The sequence below is a fragment of the Candoia aspera genome, chromosome 4, assembly GCF_035149785.1.
Source record: "Candoia aspera isolate rCanAsp1 chromosome 4, rCanAsp1.hap2, whole genome shotgun sequence".
NCBI lineage: Eukaryota > Metazoa > Chordata > Lepidosauria > Squamata > Boidae > Candoia > Candoia aspera.
Window position 1 is genome coordinate 102,376,559 of NC_086156.1, and position 23,596 is coordinate 102,400,154.

At 46.1% G+C, this 23,596-nt stretch overlaps 1 protein-coding gene across 4 annotated transcripts; it reads left to right on the forward strand.

Moving 5' to 3' along the window:
• Positions 1–1,467: 1,467 nt before the first annotated feature.
• On the forward strand, positions 1,468–23,379 carry FBRS (fibrosin). Of its 4 annotated transcripts, none has more exons than XM_063301384.1 (19): positions 1,468–2,870; positions 3,406–3,800; positions 6,409–6,594; positions 9,006–9,041; positions 9,671–9,700; positions 11,196–11,244; positions 12,772–13,177; positions 13,961–14,199; positions 16,011–16,210; positions 16,412–16,456; positions 16,586–16,681; positions 17,298–17,366; positions 17,453–17,482; positions 17,662–17,733; positions 18,062–18,194; positions 18,618–18,701; positions 18,795–18,878; positions 20,329–20,548; positions 21,218–23,379. In XM_063301384.1, the coding sequence occupies exons 2-19, from the start codon at positions 3,417–3,419 to the stop codon at positions 21,954–21,956; spliced, it is 3,102 nt and encodes a 1,033-aa protein (XP_063157454.1). In that variant the 5' UTR covers positions 1,468–2,870; positions 3,406–3,416; the 3' UTR covers positions 21,957–23,379. The 4 variants fall into 4 exon arrangements, with proteins under 4 accessions (XP_063157454.1, XP_063157453.1, XP_063157455.1 ...); XM_063301383.1 differs by having other exon boundaries at positions 1,469–1,896; positions 2,682–3,800; XM_063301385.1 differs by having other exon boundaries at positions 1,469–1,896.
• The last annotated feature ends 217 nt before the right edge of the window (positions 23,380–23,596 follow it).

Here is a 23,596-nt window from a genome sequence, read left to right on the forward strand (position 1 = left end):
TTCCCTAGCCAGCATGCTGGCTGGGGAATTCTGGGATCTGAAGTCTACGTATCTTAAAGTTATGAACATTGAGAAACACTGGAACAAGCAACAGCGAATAGTGGCCCTATGGACTGCTTTTCTAGTGGCCCTATGGACTGCTTTTCCAGGAGCTCATTTGCAGTAATCTGTGAGTTCTGTTTGCAGATCTGACCATTTCTAGCAGAAGGGGTAGGGGTGGAGGTGAGGGTTGGTTTATTTATTCCAGATCTTGTCTTGACTTCAACAATTCCATATAATTTCCATTTCTTAACAATGCTTCTCACAGTTAAAATTGCTAGCTGGAACCACTGAGTTTTATAGCCTTCCCCTGCTTTCTAAGTGTAAATTACAGTATCTTTGTTTTCAGATGCTCCAGCAACTACTGAACAATCACAATCTGAGAGTGAAAAGGATCAAAATATTTGCATGCCTCTAAAAATTGTCCTCACTTGACTAACTGTATGAGTCAATCACTTTTTGGGCCTTATTAACAATTCTACAAGCACTGTTGATCAATTGAAGGGGTGCCCAAATTTCTGCACTTGCTATATTTACTGTTTTATTTAGAATCTGTAAACAATTGAGCATGAATGGCAGGTATGCATTCAAACTTGCAGAAAACTGTTGGGGTAAACTTGATACATCGTAGAGGTTATGTCAGCTTCTGTTCACTTAGAGATTAAAGGTGCCTAAACTTTTTCATGCAACTGGGACTATCTAAGGCCAGGACATCCGTTGCCACTGTTTCAGATCTGCTCTGAAGATGCTAGCAGCACAGCTAGAGAAATCTCAGCACATACTGCCTTGCGCTCATTAGCTGGAAGCTGCTGTGAAAAATTATACTGTAAATATTGTGCCTAATTTAATAAGGTCCAGGAAGCTTTGTTTGAAGTCCCAGTTTTAGCTGTAAGGTTTAAGGCTGGGAGCAACCTTAGCACATTTAAGATGGGTGGACTTCACCTCCCAGAATTCTGGGAGGTGAAGTCCACCCATCTTAAAGTTGCCAAGCTTGAAAAATGCTGCTCTAAGGTACAGCCGTTAAGAATAAGTTAAATGGGGCAGCTACTAATGTTCTACTGGAAGAAGAATTGCATCCAATCATTCCCCTGTTGGAAAATAGTGTCACATGATCGTCTTGTGACGTCAACTGGGCTTTTGTCATCACCGGGCTGCCACTCCGCAGGCGTCCACGGGCCTTCCTCGTCAACGCGGCGTGATCCCACTTGCGGAGGCTATGACGTCATTGTGCACGATTGGGGGAGGAAACTGACTTCCTCGCCTTACGTTTACCGCCGTAAGACTATGACGTCACCCCCCACAGGACGGAAGTGACTCCTGCGAGGGCTGAGGCGCTGAGGAACACCGTCCCTCCTCCGCAGACGTTCTATGAAATGGAGTTTAATTGGAGGAACTATCCTCCGCTCTCTTCCGGCGGAGGGATTCTTCCACTTCCATCCACCGAGAAGGCGGAAGGATATGACGCTGTGGGCGGAGTTGCGTGCCGTGCGCAGAGAGGAAGGAGATCCGGCAGAGACAGCTAGGGAGAGAGGGAGTCGGGGGCAGCAGCTGAGACGAAGCGAGGGAAAAGGGCGACGGGACCTCCCCCCAACAGGCGGGGGAAGGGGATGCAACGCGACCCAGGCAGCTGCCCTCCTTCCGCGCGGCTGACCCGGCAGGCCGCCGCTGCCCCTCCCCCATCCTTACTCACCGCTCCTCTTCGGCCAGTCAGCTGGGGGGGCTCCCGGAGAGCCGAGGGAACCGGCCTCGCCGCCCGTCAGCCGTAGAGGCTCGCGAGACGCTCAGCCGCGCGCGCGAGCGGGGGCAAGAGGGGCGGCGGCGAATTGAAACTACCCTCAACAGCCGGCGCTCTTAAAGGTACAGCCTGGGGGGCAGCGAGAAGAGGGGGCACTTTCCGCCGGAGGACAAGAAACCCCTCAGCTTCCAGCTCCTGTCAATGGATTTAAAGGGAGCTCGGCCCTCTTAAAGGGGAGTTGTCTCCAGGCCTCATTGTGACTAAGAGGGAGGGCTGGCTCTTAAAGGGGCCGTTGGGGTTCCTCTGGAGGACTTTGAACGCTGGAAGCTTAAAGGGGAGTGCGAGCTGAGCAGGGGAAACGCTTGGAGGCTTTTAAAGCCAGTGGTGGAAAGAGTGGATGCCTGACAAGGAGAACTTTAAATCCAGGTGCTTAAAGGCGAGGCCATGCTTCAGCAGGAAATGTGTGGCGGACTTTTAATCGTACGTTCTTAAAGGGGATGGAGTGAAAGGAAGCAGATTCTCAAACCTGGACTTTTAAAGGGCAAGGTCACACCTTTTAGGAGGAATCCAGGAGACCTTCTTAAAAAAAAACAAAAAACCGTAAGATTTGCCAAGAGAAGGTGGCTACAGAGTGGAACCTTGAAAGGAAATGCTGCCGCAGGAATAATTATGGGAGTCCTCAGCCTCAAAGGGGGGGAAGCAAACGCTCTCTGAGAGGAAGCCATTTGCCATTGTTGGCAGAAGCCGCATCTGCAGTCTTAAAGGGGAGGCTCGTGAAGCTCTTAGCCCTCTCTGGGTAAATGTAAAGCCTCATTTCATACAGAAACCCTAAGGATAGTTTATGCTTTTTAGAACACACACACACTTACGTGCACACATAAACATATATCTCTTTATATAAATATAGGCACTTAAATCAGAAGATTCAAGGGAGAAGCAGCGAACTAGCAAGTACTGAAGTTTATTCAAAGGGATTGTCAGTTTTGCTGATTTCAAAGGATCCATCTCTCCATACTGAACCACTGTTGGAGGGATGTAAAAATCTGATCAAAGCAAAGTTTTTGGTGTTGGACTCATTTTTCTTCTGGACCCAAAGGTAAAGTTATTCATTAAAAAGAGAGTTCTGTTCACTGGCAAAAGTTAATTTCCTGTTAAATGGTTATTAGATCAGTTTCCATCTTAGTATTTTATGTTGAAAGTATTTGATTATTTTTTAAGTGACTAGTCTTGCCTTTAGGAGGAAGTCAAAAAAAGAAGTTGCCATCTGTATTTTCCTTAAGAGAGAATCTGGGTAAAAGAGTTACTTCCTTGACTTTCCAGAGCAAAAAGGAATTTCTTGATTTTGAATGGGTTTTTAAATGTAAATCAAGGAAAGTTGCTGACAGTTAAGGTATAGGAGCCGAGGACTTCCTGTAAGGAATACAGAAGTTACTTTTTTTCAAAAGCAATATAAAGGAGAACCTCTTTTTCACGAGTGTGCTGCTTTTCTCCGTGGCTTCCACAGAAGAGCAGAAACCCAGCAGAGGCAGCTGCAATGCTTCTGGCTGGTGAGGGGTGAAGGGTGTCTCCCTCCTTTTTCACGTGCCTGCAACAGCCATTGGACACAACGCAATTTATTTTCTGTACCTCAGAGGGGAGCGTAATGGAAGGAACAACAGCAGCTCCTACCCCGTGTTGGAGCGGGGGAGGAGGCAGCAGCAGCCGAGCACGGAGACAGCGACGTTGCTCACGGCGGGACCGTGAGAGTCGCTGTACGCGCCGTAGAGGAGGCCGTCTTGGAGACCCTTCCCATCGGGGCCTGTCCTCCTCCTCCTCTTCAGCATCAGACAGTGAAGGCCCCTCTCCACCTGCCCCTGTGGCTCCTAGCAAAGGACGCCCCCTGCAGCGACGGCGACGGCCCCTCCGACGGCGGAAGAGAATTTCTGGATCATCTTGCAGTCGCGAGGAGGAGGAGGAGGAGGAGGAGGAGGAGGACCTCATTGATGGCTTTGCCATTGCAAGCTTCGTCAGTCTTGAGGCACTTGAGGTGAGGTGGTCCCCCAGTCTCTTTCAGCAGAGGTCAGGTCCTGTCATGTATTATGCAGCTAAAGTAATGGGCTGGTCCTTGCGCTTGTCCTGAGGCCTCTTCAGAGACCAGGAGATCAAGAGTTCTAGTCCCGCCTGAGGCAGGAAAGCCGGCTGGGTGACCTTGGGCCAGTCCCTCCTGCTCAGCCCAAGAGCCAATCAGGGGTGGTAGGAGAGTTCTAGTCCCGCCTTTGGCAGGAAAGCTGGCTGGGTGACCTTGGGCCAGCCCCGCTCTCTCAGCCCAACCCACCTCACAGGGTTGTTGCTTTGGGGAAAATAGGAGGAGGAAGGAGTATTTGGTATGTTTGCCGCCTTGAGTTATTTATAAAATAATAAAGGGATAGAAAATAAATAAATAAAATATGATATGATATGACGAAGAAAGAGAAATAAACTGGGAATCCACCTGTTTTTGTGGCTCTGGGGCAATGCAGATAACTAGTGATTCCAAGATTATGCAGAATGGTGTAAGCTAGGATGGGTATATTGGAAATTGAGATTTCTTTTTTTTTTTAGTAGCTAGTAATTTTTAATGTAGTATGGATCTTCTAACTAAAAAAACACAGTGATGCGTTCAGTTGGTCAGCAATACCAGATGAAACTGCATTGTTGCTAAGTAGGGGTAGACCTATCTGTCCTCGAAAGGAATACCAGTGGAAACTCAGTGTAAGAGCGAGGCAAGGGGAGATTTCTACCTGTGGTTGGTGATGTTCAGAAATCTGAAGTTATTTTTCTCCTACACAAAGGATCAAGGGAGGATATAAAAGGAAACAAGGGCATAGTAGTCTGTGGTTTCTACATCCTGAGTTAGGGTGACCAAAAGAGTTAATGCTTTTTATTTTCTGTGCTGCGATTCTGCTCAAGTAGAGAAACAATAAGATACTTGAGGCGAGAGTTGAGGTGGGATGGGCCTATATTTTCTTGCATAAAATAGAGACTAGGGAGTTCAGGTGCAGTCAGATGAGTTTCCATAATAAAAGTTGTAAAATGGTATTGGCTGACAGAACATTTAGCACAATGTCAGAACCACTGATTTGTTCGTATAAAGATTATGAACTCCTTGTTAGTACTCTTAAGATGGAGCCAGGGTCCAGCTCACCGTAAGGATGTCTCTTAATGCTATCTCTTAATTTCATAGTGGGCATATGTTGTGTCACAGAACACAGAAGTGTAGTATGAACATAAAGCCTTAAAATATTGAGTGAGCTGTTAAATTGAGATGAGCCTATGTTTCCTCCTTGACTGGGTGTGGGGCACTGCCTATTTATTATGCTTGGTGGAAGAGAATATTTTTTTTTGGTGAGAGTTTCAGCTTGCCCCTCCTAGGCATTTTTGTAGGGCTGGGATCTGTCCCTGGAAACTACCTATTTCTTGGGAGTGGTCAATCAGAGGATTTAAATAAGCAGGGCAGTTATTGGATGACATGTAAGGCACAGCTGATTTACCTGCTGAAGCAGAGAGAAAGCATTCCTGCTTTATTCAGGAATGTTCTAGGCTGAGCATGTAGACCAGTTTCGGACTGGATTCACCAGTCTTTCTGGCTAGGCGGGATTGGGTGAGGAGTAGGGTGTGAATGCAGGTGTCTTTACCAAACTCTGCAGCAGTGCAGTACACAGCTAAGAGACGTTACTACACAATAAATAGACAAGCATACAATTAGAAAAGTATGCAGTAACTTTAATTCAGTACCCTGCCACCCAGAAATTTACCATCTGTTGTATGATTTATCTTCTAGATCTCTTGTCCTCCTCTGGCATGCTTTAAACAGTTGCCGTCTTCCTTGAACCAAAGAGTTCTTTCATAAAAATGACTACCTCTCCCAGAACAGTGTTGATGACTGTGGCGTAGGACAGCATTTGTTGCACCTCAGTAGCCTTACATTAAGTGTTGACTTATGTTGCAATATGAGTCTGATGAATAGTTATTGGCAAGCTAGCTTCTTGATCTGTGATGTCTAATTGTGGCATTCGGGACATAACTGACCAGATGAAAGGGGTTGGGGTTTTTTTGCATTTACCTTTTTATTCTGTCCTTTTTTTCAAAGAGCTTAGAGCAGTGTACTTGGTTTTCTCCTTTCTTATCTCCTTGCTTCTCTTTCACCCTACTAGGATGTCAGACTGAAAGAATAGCAAGCCCCAGTTTAGTCTGTGGATCTAAGAGCTACATACGGATTTAAACCAGGTCTCCTAGCTCTTACTTTTAACAACTACCTCTTACTGGCTTACGATGTGGAAGTGTTTTTATAATATTTAGGATATTATTACACAAATAATTCTATTGGAATGCCAACCTTTTTTCTAAAATGTCTGCAGTATCTGCAGTACAGTGAAAAAAGAGTTTAAATGTTGTTTCTGGATCCTGGTATTAGTACTGGTAGTTAAGCAGTCGGGCTACATATTTCAGTGTTTGTCCCAGAGTTGTGTTTTACATTTTGTAATGTGCTTTTCAGTTCTTATGTTTAAATAGACATTTCTATCCTGGACCAGCAGCTACACCCTAGCCTTTGTCCAGGGAAACCATAGGGTAGGCTGTCTGCAGCCATTACAATGCCCTCCTTGTCCCTTCCGCAGAAGGATGCAACCTTGAAGACTCCAGAGCGGTTGGAGCTTCGGCTGAAACATTCTGGAAAGAGGAAACGGGGCGAGGGAAACAACTCTGAGCCTGAGGACGAAGAGGAGGGCTCAGAGAAGGGTCGTGGCCAGGGCTGTGGTGGGGAGAGAGCCCTGACAAAACGAAACAAGCGGCGGCATAAAGAGGTGAGGTCTTGGGCTCAGGGGTGGGGCTCGGGAGGAAACTGGAGCAGGCAGGGGGTGTGCACGATAAAGGTTGGAGGGGGAAGCAGCTAAATTGAGTTGGGGGAACATGTGGGCTGGATTGAGCTTACAGAGACTTCTCCTAGAAGCCTGCTCCAGGAAAAAAATCTTCACTTGCTTCTCAACACTGTCCTGTGGAAAACTGCAGGATGCCCAATGGAGGCCAGTATCGCTGCCTTGAAAGGATGGCTTTTGAAGGCTCGACTTTGCCTTTTTTACCAGGGTAGATGAGTGGGGAGTAAAACCTTTGGGAAACCCTCCTTCAGGGTGTTCGGTAGTTCCTGAAAGAGCAGATAAACCAGTGTTTCTCAACCTTGGCAACTTTAAGATGTGTGGACTTCCATCTCCCAGGATTCTGGTTGGCTGGGGAATTCTGGGAGTTGAAGTCCACACATCTTAAAGTTGCTAAGGTTGAGAAACACTATAATAGACTGTGGCAACAGAAGGTCTAGCCTCCTGAGTTCGTGGGTACAAGAGCCGTCATGGGAATGGAGGCTTGTCTGTTCGTAACATTGCCACTGTGGCTAGTATAGCCTGCCACAAATCACTTGGTGAATTTTCTTTTCTCAGCAGCCAAGTAGTTTCAGTTTTCAAATGTATTAAGTGTATTAAATATACAACATTTATTTTTATTATTATTATTTCTGAGTGTCCTTGTGGTACCTGTGTAGATCCCAGATGCATATTTGAAACTAAAAATAACCGACAGCTGGTGTTTTGCAGCTTCCCATTTGTTTTTAAAAATAATTTAATTAAAAAGATTAGATCCGGGTGAAGCAGGGAGCCTTGCAAGTGCCAAGGAAGGTTTTCTGGGAATACATGTTAGAGATCAGAAGTGATTCATGGACACGTGTGTCTGAGCAAGGGAACTGCATGCCAGCAGTGCCTGTGTAGAACCAATGCAGCCTTGTACCCAAAATGATGCTCCACCATTGGAGTAAACAGTCATCTGCTCATCTACTGTAATTTGCCATGCAAGGGATGTAAGTGTTGACATTCAGTGGGGGAAAACAAAAGTGCAACATTGACAGCAGGAAACGGTCATTCTGCTGTATGCCGAATCAGAGCAGGATCACAAGCAGCTACGCATATGACCTGCATTAATATTGTGTAGTCACAATGTTTACATGATTGTGTCATTAAATAACTCTGTCTTAATATATGTGCATGAAATTTGCTAAGCTTTTATTGGAAATAAGACCAAAAAAAGCAGTTCATAATAACTCAGCCTGTAGTGCTCTTGAGTTTTTTGTTCCTTTGAATGGTTTTTCGTTTGATAACCATGTCCAAAACACAGCTTGAATAACTAGCAAGTCAAAATCTGTCATCCTAAGACTAGCTGAAATCCCAGCTTTTTTCTTTATGTAGTGCAGTTGAAATAGCAATTGACAACAATAAAGTGGGAACAAAGCTGACCTATACTCAGAGTGACCATATTTTCTTGGAAAAAATAAAGGGCAGACCTTAAAAAGAGGCAAATCTGAAAGAGGTTCATAAGGATTTTAAAAAAATGTCAATGTTTATAACTTTAATTCAAGAGCAAGAAAATAATTAAATTTAAAGGACAGCTTTCTGAAATAAAGGACTCCTTTATAATAAAGGACTTTTGGTCACTGTATCTATACCAGAGATGGACATATTTTTTAGCCAGAGGCTGCACTTGCTATTTGAATGGCATGCCAGGAACCACATTCCTTAAAATAAACGTGGCTGGAAAGAAAATTAACTTTGATTTAATTCACATTTAATTTTAAATATTTGAATTTAAATTACATTTATTAACATGATTATTCCCCATATATTTAATAACCGTTTCCTTCTTTCATATTAGCAACTGCAGTTTTGGTGGCCATGTTTGAAGGAGTTTGCTGGGTCCTCAGACTATGTTCCTCTAACAGAGACAACTGGGCTTCCCTTCATGGGAGGTTTGTTGTCATTATTACACTACTGAGAGATTCACAAGTGCAGTGTTTTCTGCTTTGTAGTTGAATCTGCTAAATTGTTTAAACAGGAATAATCTTAGCACAATGATCAGTATGTTGTCATATGCCCAGCAAATTGGCTCATGGTGCCTCAGAACAGTGTACAGCTTTAGAGCAAAGAGTGGAGCAATTATTTTCCAAGGTGCTCTATTGGCCTCTATAGTGTTTACAGCCAACTTCAAATCAAGGTTGACCCGTTTTAGAAATCCAGATCACATGTTTTGAAGGCGGGCATGGTCTTACAAGCCTTTCAGCAAAACAAAACTTGGTATCTAGAGCTCCAGTCTGTTTTCTTTACTTTGGAATTGTGTAAGTCTAATCAATTTCTCTCTCTCTTTTCTCTCCCCCTTCCTTTTTTAAAATCAAATTCAGCCTTCTCTCCAATCTTACCTGGAAACTGGATATATAGTAAGTGGGTAGTGTATGAATGTTCTCTCCTCAACCCCCTCTAAACACTGTTCTGCAAGACTGAACTTTAACTGCCCAAGCATTCCATCAGTAGAATTCTTTCCCTCAAACTAAAGCAGGTTTTAACTGAGTTGCAAATGGCTTCTCCAGAAGAGAAGAGAAATCAGCTCCACTCCAACACAGTTATACTAGGGCAAGTGGTGGATTATGTATAGGACAGCTAGAAGGGGCTAAAAGTGCTCATTCACTCCCTCTTAGTTATAGTTAACTCTTGCAGTGATGCCAATTTGCATGCTTTGATTTGTTAGTAATAGATTCCAATGCATTTTAGTGTCTCTTGGGACATTCTGACTAATTTCCTGAGTTCTGTGTAGTAGCAGATCACTCTTCCCATGTTCTACTGTTTTTTAAGAATGCTTTTGTGCTCTTAACACTCTTATTTTTTTAACATACAATATTTTTGTATTGGATACAGTAAGACCTAGCTTGCTATTACACTGTAAAAATCTCTAGAATATGGAGTTTGTTGTGCATATGCATAGAATAGCAAAGGTCCAGAGGGGGATATTTTCCATTCTATTGCTGCACTATTTGACATCTGTTTCTTTTTCTCCATTGTTCTTTGACAGTGTGATACAGAAAGTGACCCAGAGGAGCAGGTAGGCACCTATAATTTTCTGGGCCTAATTTATGACACATTCTCAGTACTTAGCAATAGCTGCGTATTTTTCTAGAAATGACTTGGGGGCAATGTTGTGAGAAATTCCATTTTATGAAAGGATACTAAGGCTGTTTCCACGTATGGTAAGCTGCTTTCCATGGTTTCATTCTGCACAAATATATAGTGTGTAAATACTTCAACTTTGTATATTTCTCCAGAATTACACCAGAATTCTAGGCATGTGCAAAATATTCAGAACTTGAAAAGGCTTTTATTAGTGTTCAGAGCTCAAAACAAAACACCCCATGTTTTGAGGTTTTGTCCTGAGGTAGGGACAAAATGGAGGGCTTTATTTTCAATGTTCTATAGTATGAAGGCAGAGGAAGCCATAACAATTGCTCACTCCTAATTAATTATCTTAGGGTCACAGAAGTAATTGGGTGGTAGATCAATTGACCAAATTGGCCAAGGGGATGTTTTTTTAGAAAATTTAGCTAAGTACAAATAAGCACACTTTTTGCAATCTATTGCAAATGTTTTTTTAGAAAAGGTTTTTGGCTGATTTTTCTGTAGGTTGGGTGGTAGGTAGTACCAAGCATGAATGACACCCCATGCACTTTAGTGGCCTTAGGATGACTAATATGAGAGCAAGGATCTGAAAACCATTCTTTGTGTATGCATATGCTCATATACACAGTGGTAAAAACTCTGGCCCTTCTCACCTAGTCGCGATTTCACCACGTGAGCCATTGAGGACTTTGTAGAAGATCTAAGCAAGGGCTTTAAGCGGCATCTGGAAGTTTATAGCAAGTGAATGCAGATCAGTAGTAGTCTAATAGTTTTCCAATGGATATTGTGCTGGAAGGTACATTGCCATGTTGTGTACCAGTTCTGACTACCAAGAGATATCATGGATGACCTGGGTCAAAAACTCAGGAGGTTTGAAATGCAGAAGAGAGAATTGTGATGAATTAAGGGTAGCTTGAGAGCCAGTTTGGTGTAGTGGTGAAGGCACCAGGCTAGAAACCGGGAGACCGAGAGTTCTAGTCCCGCCTTAGGCACAAAGCCAGCTGGGTGACCTTGGGCCAGTCACTCCCTCTCAGCCCTAGGAAGAAGGCAGTGACAAACCACTTCTGAAAACCTTGCCAAGAAAACTGCAGGGACTTGTCCAGGCAGTCTCCGATAATTGGACACAATTAAACAGATTTTTTTTTTAAAAAAAGAGCAGTTTGACTTGGGTAACAACCATTCCTAGCCTAATTACTTGTCATACAAGGCAGTCAATCCTACAGTAAAGATACCCATGAATCCATCCTTCTTTGTAGAAAAAAACTATCATGCTTTTGCTTCCAAAAGAAAAATACTTGGGCTCTTGAAAACCTCTCAGGTAGCTTTTCTGCCTGTTCCAAATAAATATGGAAGTAGGGGATTTTTAAAAAAAATCAATTTGGGGGGAATATAATGGATTCCCTGTGTTTCTTGTCTTTCTGCAGGCCTCCGTTGATGACCTCGAACAGTCATTCACTGTCTCAACCAGCAAAGGTTGGGTGTGGACAAATAGCAAGGGGGTGGGAACTGCTTGTGGTCCTGGGCACTAAAGAAAGCATTGCAGCATTTCTCAGACCTGGATTTTTAGCTGGCTTGAATGAGCATGGTTTTTGGTTCTGTGGGGAGACTGGTGCACTGTTTTACCTGTACAGAATTCTCAGTCCATCCAATTAAAACAATGAGGTAGCAAGTGGGGTGTAATATCTTCCTCTGCCTGAGATGGTGGAGAGCTACCTTGAGCCACAATTGGCAAAACTAATCCCTTCCAGCTATGTGGGCATGGCAGCTTCCAGAATTCCCAACCTGCCTTGTCATTTATCCTGCCAGCTGAACATCCTAAGAGTTGCAGTCTTCAGGGCAGCTTGAAGAAACTGGGTTTGTATGGTTAAAAAAACCAAACTATTTTTTAGCATATTTCTAACCAAATTCATAATAATGAGCATTATCTTCCCATCAGCAATGGGTCAGAAAAGACTCTTAATTATTTCAGAGTAACCTATATTAGGTCCCCTGTCCTCTCCCTCCTGATGCTTGTAATTATTTTATTTATTTATACAATTCATAGGCTGTCCAAATCCCAACAACTCTGGGCAGCTTCCAATTAAAAAGTAAAATTTAAAAAGTCAAAAAATCATGAGTGGCCCCCGAAAACCCATCCAGCAGGGCTTCGTCCTGTACTCTGCCCCAAAGCTTGAGAGAAGAGCCAGGCCTTTTAATAGGTTCTTGAACATGATCAGGATGGGAGCCATCCAGATCCTTGGAGGTTAGGAGGAACATCTGAACAGAAGACAGAGTACGTCTACATTGGATTCTGTCAAAAAGGGGGGGAAAGAGGCAGTTCTGAGTTCCACAAGAGCTTGCTTTCATAAACTACATAGTATTAAGCAGCCCTGTGCAGATCACCCTTCTGTCTCGACACGGCAAGGGACCCCATAGGCTAGAATCACTGTGCTTCTGCAAAATGTTGTGGGGGGGGGGGGCTGATGTGCTTCGTTTGGTAACTTTGATTGCAGAAGTGGCTTCTGCGTGTGCATAATCATGACTTTCGCTGAGCGAGGTATTGCACCACCAGCTAGGAGCAGGGTGCTGTGGCACCTCAACAAAGCACTGTGAGGGGGCACTTTGCTTGAACTTCCAAAGCGAAGCACTCCTTCATAGTGTGGCCATGCCCTCTCAGCGCTTTGTTGAGGTGCCACAGTGCCCTGCTCCTAGCTGGTGGTGCAAAGAATCAAATACGAAATCCTTGCTGGGTTCTGTGACAGGGTTGCCACCTCTGTTGCTGGTGCCTGTGCTATTTTCATGGCATTTTTTAAAACATGCAATGTCAGTGGATAGTTACGCTCCCCACCCCCCTTAGTTACTTACTGTGGCTCTTGTTGTGTACCATCAGCACTGTAGCTGACAGACTTGTACAGCCAGTGAAATGGGGCTCCACCCAAAAATTTTTAAATCCAACACTATCTGTTGGGCCTTTTCCAATAGCCTGATCCCTGTTTTCTCTGTTTCCATTTTTTCTGGCAGCCTCGGGACCCATTGGTGCATTAAACGGGAGCTGTGAAGCCAAACTCTCTGTGATCCCCAAAGTCTCCGGCCTGGAACGGAGCCAGGAGCGTAACTATGAGGCTGACCGGGACTCCCTGCTAGTGCCTTTCCTGCCTAAGGATCCCCCTTCTCAGGCAGCCACTGCCCCTATTCTGGCTCAGGCCTTGCCTCCAAGTCCTCCTGCCCCACCTCCTGTCAAGACTCGGGCTCAGACACCTAACACTGTTCGTGGGACGCCCCAGCCCAAAGGCCAGCTGCCTCCAATGCCTCAGGGTGGAGCAGTTACCCACAGCCTTGCCCAGAGCCAACTGCACATGAAGGTGCCACCCTTTGCCAGCCAGACACAGGCCCCGTACTCTGTAGGGCTCGACCTCAGCACTGGAGGGTGAGTCCTGGTGCTGTCTGGCCACAGAGCTCGCTCTGGTTTTTGTTTTTTGTTTTTCACCTACTTCCTCTCTATCCATCCCTCTCTTTCAAGCTCTCCTTCTGTCCCTGTGTTTGTTTTCCTTTCTGTCCTTTTGTTCTTTCTTCTACTTTTCCACAGTTTTCTTCCCTTTAACCATTGTTACTTCTGTCCTCTTCAAGAAATTTACGGCTTATTAATTACTTGGAAAATTTTGAGAGCTCTTTGTACATCCTAACAGCAACCCCATAAATAATTATCTATTGTTATAGCTACATTGTGGATGAATTAACTAAAGTGGGGAGAACGGCCTAGCTTATTCCATATACTGAGGTTATGATGGGGGTGAGATTGGACTGGGGCTTTCTGGCCCACAGTTGAAGTGACTACACCATGCATTTGGGCTGCGCTTTTTCTCTCTCTTTCTCCTTCTCTGTTTTTCTCATCTCTTTCATTAGAAAGATGTGTCTTTTTTTTCCCCTTAAAGTTTATTCTGAATACATAGTACCCTGGTATGTGTTGATAACAATTCCATGAGACCTGCCATCATTGTTCCGTTTACGCTATAACAAAGGACGTAATATTGGATGGAGCGTCTATCCAAGACATCCCAGCTGTGTTCGTCACTGAATTGGGATGGAAAACCAAGCCTCTCAGAGCCTAATTAATGGCTTTCTTGAGTGTCTCCATATTTTTCTGGCTTCCATCATTATTTTCTCCTCCTGACCTAGGCACTCCAAGTATTTTTTTTTCTCCCTTTTTCAGGTGCAGCCGCGGTGCAGCTCACCCCAAGCCCATCCTCCCGCCCTGCTCCCCCTCTTCCTCTCAACTCCCTCACCGGCCCTCCACCCCCTCGCTGGCCCTGCCCCCCCACGCCTTTCCCTCCACCCTTCGGCCCCCTTCCCACCACCACCCAGGCATGTTCACCCCCTCGCCTGGCCTCCCACCGCCACCCCCGTTGCTTCAAGTTGCTGGGCACCCAGCTGCAGCCGCTGCCATATCTGGTAAGAGAGAATTCAGGGGAGGGGAGCGATAGGGTGTGACAAGTTCTTTGGGAAGATTGGCAGGGGCTACATTGAAGAGAAGAAGGGCAATTCAATATTGCAGTTGATCTGTTTAGCCTGCGTTGTACACATTCAGGATACTGGACATGCATTTAGATGAGAAATGTGTTGGTAAAAAACTCAACTAAAAAGTGTACTGTATGGATGTAGAATACTTATTCTAAGTATTCTAATGTCACAAGTATTCTTGAACAAATTGTGCATACAGCTTAGAGCAGAGGAGTACAAGCACTTTGCGGACAGAAGGCTACATTTGGTCTTTGAGTTGCATGCTGGAGACTGCACTCAAGAAGTAAGCAAAAGGTTAAGGCAACGGGCTAGAAACCAGGAGGCTGCGAGTTCTAGTCCCGCCTTAGGCACGAAAGCCGGCTGGGTGACTTTGGGCCAGTCCCGCTCTCTCAGCCCAACCCACCTCACAGGGTTGTTGTCGTGGGGAAAACAGGAGGAGGAAGGAATATTAGGTATGTTTGCCACCTTGAGTTATTTATGAAAAATAATAAAGGTGGGATAGAAACTAAATAAATAAACAATGCCCCAGGAACTAGGAACCAAGTGCTATGAAGAAAGATTGAGGCAGCTAGAGGTCTTTCGTCATGGGAAGAGAAGATAGAGCAGAAAATGGTAGCCAGAGTACAAGACACAGAAATAATTTCCTTAAGCCACAGGAAGGACTGATTCTGATTGAACACTAAAAAAAAAGAGTCAGAAAAGACTCTGTATCTTCTCTATTTACCTAGCACTTACTACTCTGAACACCCACTTACTAAAAATTCCAGTGGGTGAAAACAATACACGCGGGTTGAGCTAATATAGAAAAATCTTAGCCCAACCCACCTCACAGGGTTATTGTCGTGGGGAAAACAGGAGGAGGAAGGAATATTAGGTATGTTCCCTGCCTTGAGTTAGTTATAAAGATGATAAAGGCGGGATAGAAAATAAATAAGCAAGACAGGGCTGGGACAAAAAACTTCGTTTTGATCTACATTTACAGTCAAATTAGGTAATTTAAATACCATTAAGATAAATATTTCACTTGGATTTAATCATTGCACACTCTTATCACTTTAAACATTACAATTCAGTGGCAACTTTTGGAGTTGCTCTAGGGACCAGAGGTTGTGCAACCTGGTTTTAAGACACTATGCAGTGGGGACCATAAGGTTCTTTTGAGGGAGCTTAGAGGAATTTCTAGCCCCAATTTTGAGGGAAGAGTTTGAATATAAACTGGCAACATGAAACAAGAAGAAGAAGAAGAAGAAAATTGCTTTCAAAGGGAAACTAAAAATAGTAATTTTGTCAAAGGGTATGTGGAGGCCTTAACCCAGTGTTTTTATCAACCTTGGCAACTTTAAGATGTGTGGACTTCAACTGCCAGAATTCACAAGGCTGGCTGGCTTTTGGCTTTTTTGTAAACTGCCCAGAGTCCCTCTTTTGGGGGAGATGGGCGGTGACGAAATTTGATAAATAAATACATTAGTCCACATATCGTAAAGTTGAGAAACAATGCCTTAACCTAAGAGGATTGTTACTGCTTTGGAAAATGTGATGAATTATGGGAGAAAGGGCCTGGCGAGATACAAAATCTAGTTAAGTGCTTGTAGAAAAATTAGGCGCTATAGGGCAGAGAGACGTGGAGGGTTGGGGAGTTGTCAGGAGGGGGTGAGTCAAACCTTTCCTCTCTCTCTCAGCATTGGCTCCTTTTTTCCCAACAACTGGCTTTTAAATTACGGGTTGTCCTTTTGTCTCCTCAGAACAAGAATTAATCCGCCAAGACCTGAGTTCCCGATTCCTCACAACGCAAGGCGGGGCCGACATGGGGACTGCTGCCATCCGCCCTCTGGCTTTCCAGTTCCACCAACACAACCACCAGCACCAGCACACCCACCAGCACACCCACCAGCACTTCACCCCTTTCCCATCAAGCATGGTGCCCACACCCAGTCCAGCCATGGTAAGTGCGGTACGGACTCAGTGAGGTGGCAGGCAAGGCTCCAGGGCTCGTGCGTGTTACAGCATCCAGTAGAAGATTAAGTTGGTCGGTCAGAATTTAGATGTTGGGTTAAAAGGCTTTTCTTCCTTTCCCTCCCTCCCCCTGGCACCTGTCTGTCCCATTCAAAATGTTTCTTTTCTGATTTCTTCTCTCTTTCTGCAGTATGAGAAGTACCCTGGGAAAATGGATGGTCTTCTGAGGCATAATGTAAGTGCAACCATTTTGGCATGGGGGACCCAAAGCAACGTATCAAACTGCATCCTGAGAAAGGAGCAGAACCCTCTCCTGCCTCAGTTCTCTGGGTGGCACTTCCATTGCTTTCTCTTCTTCTTCCAGTTTTATCCTGCCTACCCCCCAACCGTGTCGGGGATCTCCCCAGTCCTGCCTCCTGCTGTGAATTTTGGCTCCCTGCAGGGGGCATTCCAACCTAAGGTGAACCCTCCAGACATAGTAGACAAATGGGTTTTTGTGGAAGTTTGAGTGGAGGGAAAACGTTAGAATTTAGAGCTTCTGGCTTTTCTGCTCACTTTCTGGCAACAGAGGCCTATTGCATTTTACAGCAGGGAGGGTTGAGGATTATGACTCTCGGGTTCTCTGCATGCAGTGAGTTTGGTGGGATAGATTAGGGCTGTGGAGAGCCACAGTGACTAGAAAAGAATGCAGACCAATGGGTCTGAGCATGAGAGAGCAAGTACTTAAAGTCCCAGTTCAATCCTGAGCTTTGAGAAGGAAGTAATGTTTTGGAAAAAGCTTTGGGGTTGTGTAGGGCTTCATAGCGTGGTGCCATTTCATAGAGTGGTGTCATGTCTGCCAATAATAATTTGGTAGGGTAGGAAAGGAAAGGAAAGGAAGTACCATTCCTTGGCAGCTGGGCACAAAACTAGGATGTTTTCGGTGGAAGAGGCTGAAAGGTTGAGCTCACAGTTCCTGAACCCTGCAGTTGGAAGGGGGAAGGTTTCAAGGTTCTCTGTGCTAGGAGCACTAATCAACCGATTGTGCTTATATTGAGTGGCCTGTTTTGCCTCTTGACTTACTCTTTCTTCCTCAGAGCACTAATCCTGACCTGCCATCCCGGCTGGGTGCTGTCCCACCCAGCATGTCCCAGAAAGGCACCCAGGTGAGTTTACCGTCTGTTCAGGAGAATGGCAGGGACAGCAGGGAGAGGATTATCCACCCCCACATGGCTTTTCTGTCTCCTTGCAGCTCGCCGATCCTTTCAGGCCGACATTGAGAGTGAGTAGTGTCAGGACACCCTTTGGTCACAGTGCCAAGGGGTCTAAGGACTAGAAGTGGTGGGAGGGGGAAACACACCCTGGAGTGGGGAAAGTGAAGAAGTCAGGGTATAGGGCAACATGTGCCTGGCCCATCAGGGACATAATGCGCAGAGCTGATGGTTCCCCCCTCTCTCGCAGAAGCCGGGGAAGTGGTGCGCCATGCACGTCCGCGTGGCATATATGATCCTGCGGCACCAGGAGAAAATAAAGGTAGGGTGAGCCTGGGCCACCTCTCCCCTCCGCCTGCTGTGTACAGTGCCGGGGTGTGGCACAGGCCCTGCCGGTAGCCACCCAGAGGTCACTGCAAGCAAATGGAGAGGAAACCTTGCACTCTGCTCTTCTGACGGCTCACGTGCTGGACCCTGGATCCAAGTTGGGGCTTGTGATACTGGGTCAGAGGTTGGAGAGCAGAACCGTAAGACTGTTGTGGGGCAGAGTAGGAGAGATCTCTGCCTAAGTATAGAGTGAGGCTAGTTGGATTGAGTTGGGCCTGACTTGGTGGCTTACCAGGGCTTCTTGCTCTTCTGTTTTCTCACAGCTGATGCAGGGTGATCCCCATAAATTGGATTTCCGGAATGACCTCCTCACTGGCTTGCCTGAGACCGGAGCCTTCGGCAGTCTGCCCCACAGCCAGGAGCTGGCACGCCCTGCCACCCTTTTCACAGCCTCTGGTCAGTGCTTTTTGCACAATCCTGGAAGGCATTTCCCTGGCAATGAAATAACTGGGACCTCCTAAACTCACCCTGCCCACTTTTTGCCACAACTACTAATTGTGCCATCTACCTGCCCTGGCACTTGGTGTCTGCTTGAGAATCAGGCCCATACTGTGAGAAGAACAACCCTATAGCCTTTTAAGGAATGCTTTCCTTAGTTTTCTCTGAAAACCTGAACAGGAAGGCCTTACCTTAATACAGGGCTTATGAGAGAAAACTAATCAAGGCACTTAAAGCAAGTTTTGCTTACTTTACATTTTACCCTGGAAGTATTTCTGTTTTGAGAGTCATTATTCTTTTGATATAAAATATTCTCATTTTTCTCTCCCCCACTTCTTTTTTTTAATCTATCGTTCCATCCTCACCCCCACTCTCTTGCAGGTGTCGTCCATCCAGGCAATGCCTCATCCTTTGGTCCTGCTGCTACCCCTCATGGCTCCTTCCTCAACCCCAGCCCCCACATTGGTAAGAGCTGGTGGACCAGAGTAACACACCCAAGAGAACAGGATCCAGAAGCTCCTGTACGATGGTTCACTCCTCTACTCTCTTTTTTTCCAGATCCCTTTGGCAGACCTCCCAGCTTTGCCTCTCTGGGTGCACTCTCCAACGGGGCATTTGGGGGCCTGGGCAACCCGTCCTTCAGTGAGTATTTTTGAGAGAAGGCATAACTAGTTAAAGCATAACCATTTTCTGTGCTTTATCAAAGCGGCTGGGCCACGGGTGGGCATTGTTTTGGTTCCAGCATTTTGAAAGTGGGGAAAAAAGCAACCAAGGACTACAAACTCCCTCATTACTTACTTTAAGGTTAATTATTCATTCCAACCACTGTGGTTCTGAGAAAGTTTAGAGGGCTATAAGCTCTGTCTCTCTGTTGCCGTTTCAGTTGTCGTCTTGCCCCTTGTCCTACAGTGGTATGTGCGAAAAATGGGCAGAAACAAGATAAGCGCCCTTGACTGCTTCTGCAGTAGCACTGACCCATACACACTGACCCATATCACATTTCTATGATTGTTTCAGCTGTAGTGAAAAAAAATAATAAAAGGAAAGCAATAGCTCTCTAGTCTCTCTAACCTAAGGAAATGGCTGCCAGGATGACTGACAGACCCTGTAGCTCAGGCGCTGCTGGTACGCAGTTAACTCGCCAGGTGTAGGGTTATCTTGGTCAGTCATGCTGTGTGAACACATCCAGCAGTATGATGGGGCCACAATGTCATGAATTTTGGGGTTAAATCTCTGAGACTGCAGCATCCTTTAGTTTCCTTCTGTCAAGTGGCGGGAAATCATGCCTTTGTGATTTCCTAGTTTGTTATTGAATCTCGGCAGTTGATTTCTAAGGCCACAAGAAGGTTGGGAATGCCACGAGTTGAACAGTTTTTACTCGGTCAAGCAAGCGCATAATAAAGGATAACGTGCCAATTTGAGAGGTGGGGGGAGATACCCCTTACGGTCACAGCTTACAAGTAACACAGGGCTCTTACCTGTCTCTCCTGTAGCCCATTATCAAGAACGTGAGAAAGAATTTCAGAAGTTCTGGCTTTTTACTATTTTTCTTCACCGCTTGGGCTTGGGATTTCTTTTGTTTGCTCGGTTCATGGAATTCCATGGCTATCTCCCTCTTCATCTCCTGCCCATATGATACTTTTTTTCAAGGCTTAGATAAGGCTTCGAATTTCTCTACTGCAAACAGCGTAACATCCACCCTAATCTCTGCCCTTTGGAAAAGGCAGAGACAGGGAGGAAAGCCAGGCCGTTCTCTGCCCTTATCAAACATGTAAGAGAGAATCTTAGGCTAGAAGTCCTCTGTAATAGCTTCCAATGTGCTGACAGTCTTTCTTTCAGTCATAATTTCTCCCCCTTCCCCCTTTTAATGAGTCATTCCACCAGCATTTAGAAGTAGAAGGATCTAATAAGACCATACCATGTGCTTTCTGAATGGTGAGCTGCTCTGTGCGCTTTTCACTGAGATAACCTGCTATCGTTCTTTTAATGTGGGAACCTAGTTGCTCCCATATCTGGTCCTCATTGATACCCGGGCTGCAGGGGCAGCACTGCATCTGGCATGGCCGTCTGATCTTTCCACTTTCCCTCCCAGACTCAAGTGCAGTCTTTGGGCAGAAGGACAGCCCTGGAGCTCCTGCCTTCCCTAGCCCACATGAGGCATGGAATCGCTTACACCGCACACCCCCTTCCTTCCCTACTGCCCCAGCCTGGCCCAAAGGTGGCAGCAGCGATGGGACTGAGCGTGGAGGCAGCCAGCTTGACAAGGAGAGTGAGAAGTCCGAAGGGCCAGTGATCAAGGATGAGAAGGACAGGTAAGGGACTAATGGCAGAGGCTTGATGTGCAGCAGAGTCCCATCCACCGTGGATGTATTGCAGGGATAGGCAGTCAGTGAATATATGTACCTACATACCTGTAAAAAAAAAAAAAAGACACTGCCATTCAGAACCAGGTTTTCCTGGAGTGGCTTATGTAATGGGAAGCTGGCATGCAACAAAGCACACAAGAATCCTTCTGGGCTCCGTAAGTATTCTTAGAAAGCAAGTACTGAACAAGTAGGAAGCATCCTGGGGATTAGAGTGGATGACCAGGAGCAACCGCACTGATTTATCTTTAAAATAAAATGCTTTGCGATGGCCACATCCACCCTAGCAGCCATTTTGTAAATTGGCCAGCCTCCCCCTCCCCCCTCAGCAGCCATTTTGTAAGGGCTGTCATGCCACGGTCTCTAACCTCCGTGTGTGTCTGCCAGCCCCAAAAGGCTGCCCACTGCTGTTGGGTTGGGAATCATTGAACACAAACATGTTTTGCAAGGATCCATCTGACAAACAGAAGAAATACGGATGATTTTTCTGAAAGGGTGGAGGAGAAGGGTGCTCTTGTGGCGATTTAGGTCAGACGAGTGACTGCTAATCAGTGATTCAGAGCCAGGCTGCACAGGAAGCACTGACCCCTTCCATTTTATGTCTCTTGTGTGATTCAGAGATTCTGGCTTCTTCTCCCGCCATTCACTGCGCTCCTCTCCAGCTACTCCCACCTCAAAGAACCCATCGCTGATCCACGAGGAGCCCACAAGTCGACCCCATGTACAAGCAGAGCGTGAACATCGCTATGGCAGCCCAGCAAGTTCAGGGCACGCCTCCCGCTCACCTTATCCAGAGTTGCCTCTCAAGAAGGAAGTGAAGGTCAAGGAAGAGCCAGAATTGACTGGCTTTGAGGGAGCACTGCGCACGGGTGCTCCATATCACAGTACCCTGCACGTCACCCACCCTCTTGGGACGCTGGCTGTCTTCGAGAGACCCCAAGCCGGGACTGGCGGAAGCGTCTCTCCCTACTTGGTTGCTGCCCCACCCTCAGCTGCCTCCTATGCTGCGCTCGAGGCATGGCGAGAGCCCTATCACCGGGGCCTGGAGTTGCACCCGCTACAGCGCCTGCCTCGGTACCTGGAGACCCCATCGCCTGCTGCCACTGCTGCCGAGGACTACGAAAGGGCCCGCTTGTACGGCTTGGCTCCCCCGCCGCATCCCAGCCTCATGGCCTATCCCCGCCATCAAAATGGACTGCTGGCAAAAGCCACACCCTCAGCAGCTGTGGCAGCGGTGGGGCTGCTGAGTGCCCCCCCACCCCTCATCCCTGCTTCCAATGCTCGTCCCTGCTCCCCTCGACGGGCCCCTGACATCCGAGAACTGGCGGCCTCCTACAAGGACCGGGACTCCAGATAATGGTGCCCTAGGGGTGCTCTGGAATGCGAACGCCTCTACCAAGCAGCCTCCCTGAGCTCCAGTGACTGATGGACAGGATCAGGGGAGTCCAGGACCCCTGTTCGCATTAGCGGGGAGAGGAAGGTGGCCTTTTGGTCACATTAGCCTGAGCTAGGGATATGCTGCTGCCGCCACCTGGAAGGACTTTGACCTTGGAGCTAAATAACGGGGTGCATTTGGGGGGAGAGGTCAGGAGTCCAGGTGCCAGAGTGCCCTCGGTCGATGTTCCTGGTTTCTGCAAAGGCCTCCTCTTCCGGCCTCTGCAGGATGTCGGGATCTTGGTTCTGCTTCCAGCATTCCCGCTGGGCTAAAAATGGACTCTGGGTGTGTTCTTCATCCTCAGTGGACTGATGGGAAGGCTGCTTTCAGGGGAAGGGGGAGGGCTTGAACCTTGGGGCACCTCCCCCATGAGGCAGTGTAAATATTTATATATTCTCCCCTAGGCAGATGGGGAAAAGGTTTTTGTACATTTATAAAAGGTTTGAGATTGTGATTTTAAAAGTGATTTCTCTCTCCCCCACCCATGCCCTCTTTTGTTCCCCCTTGTTTTTACTGTACTGCTCTTTTCTATACCTGTATTCGCTCCTGCCCACTCTCCTGATCCCCGTCGTCCTCCTCTAATTAATGGGATGGTGCAACACACTTGTCCAGTGCCCTTTTCTTCCCCAGGCTGGTTAATTAAACCCCAAACTGGTGCTTCTTGATTCCTTGCTGTGTGTGTGTTAGATGAGGAAAAGGGAGGGGAGGATACAGGTTCTGACATTCTTTCTGGACAGTAGAGAGCAAGTGAGAGGCTGCTGAGTACAAGGTGAAATTCCTGGGTAGGGAAGCTGCTGTCCTGGATAGTTTTTATTTTTGCAGCCTCTGAAAAGGGGAAAGGGAACAAGATACGGAATCCCTCTATATATCATTTTAATGCAGGTGCCCTTGTGGTCCTGAAGGTGTTCACAGAGCATAGCCATAATGTGAAAATAGGGCTGCTTTTTGGGGGGAGGTGGTAACTGGCTTTCAGGCAGAATCAGCAGTGCTTTGGGGAAAGAGTCAAAGTCTGTTTTCCTTTCCATTGTTTTAAGAGATGCTCAGCATGCAGTTCCTTCAGGTACTGGATGCAATCCCAAAATATCACTAAAAGTTGCCCTGGATTGTACTTGTTAATGTGGCAAAAGGGCAGAATTATTAAATACATGGGGAATAATCATATATACTATTGTTTTTTTTAAAAAAATCCAGTTTAGTTTTTGCCTGCACTACCTGCTTTGTTATGGCTTAGCCCACTGTTTGAAGAGTGTTCCCCACCTGCACAAATCTGGCCCTTGATCCATAAACTTTGCTCACATCTTGAAGAATAAATGAAATTCTGCATATAGTTGCCTGCAATGAAAAATGGGGTTTTGCATTTTGTTTCCTCCACCCTCATCTTTTTGTAGTAAATCATAAAACAAGGCCAGAGGTATCGCCTAATAAAATCTTGGCTGCAAAGTAGCGGTTTCCTGCCCTAAAATATCTCTAAATTCAAAAATCCAGATGCCTTAGAGTAAGATACACCTATCTAGAAGATATATTTGGTAGGTGAGACCCTAAGAGGGTTAGATAAAATGTTC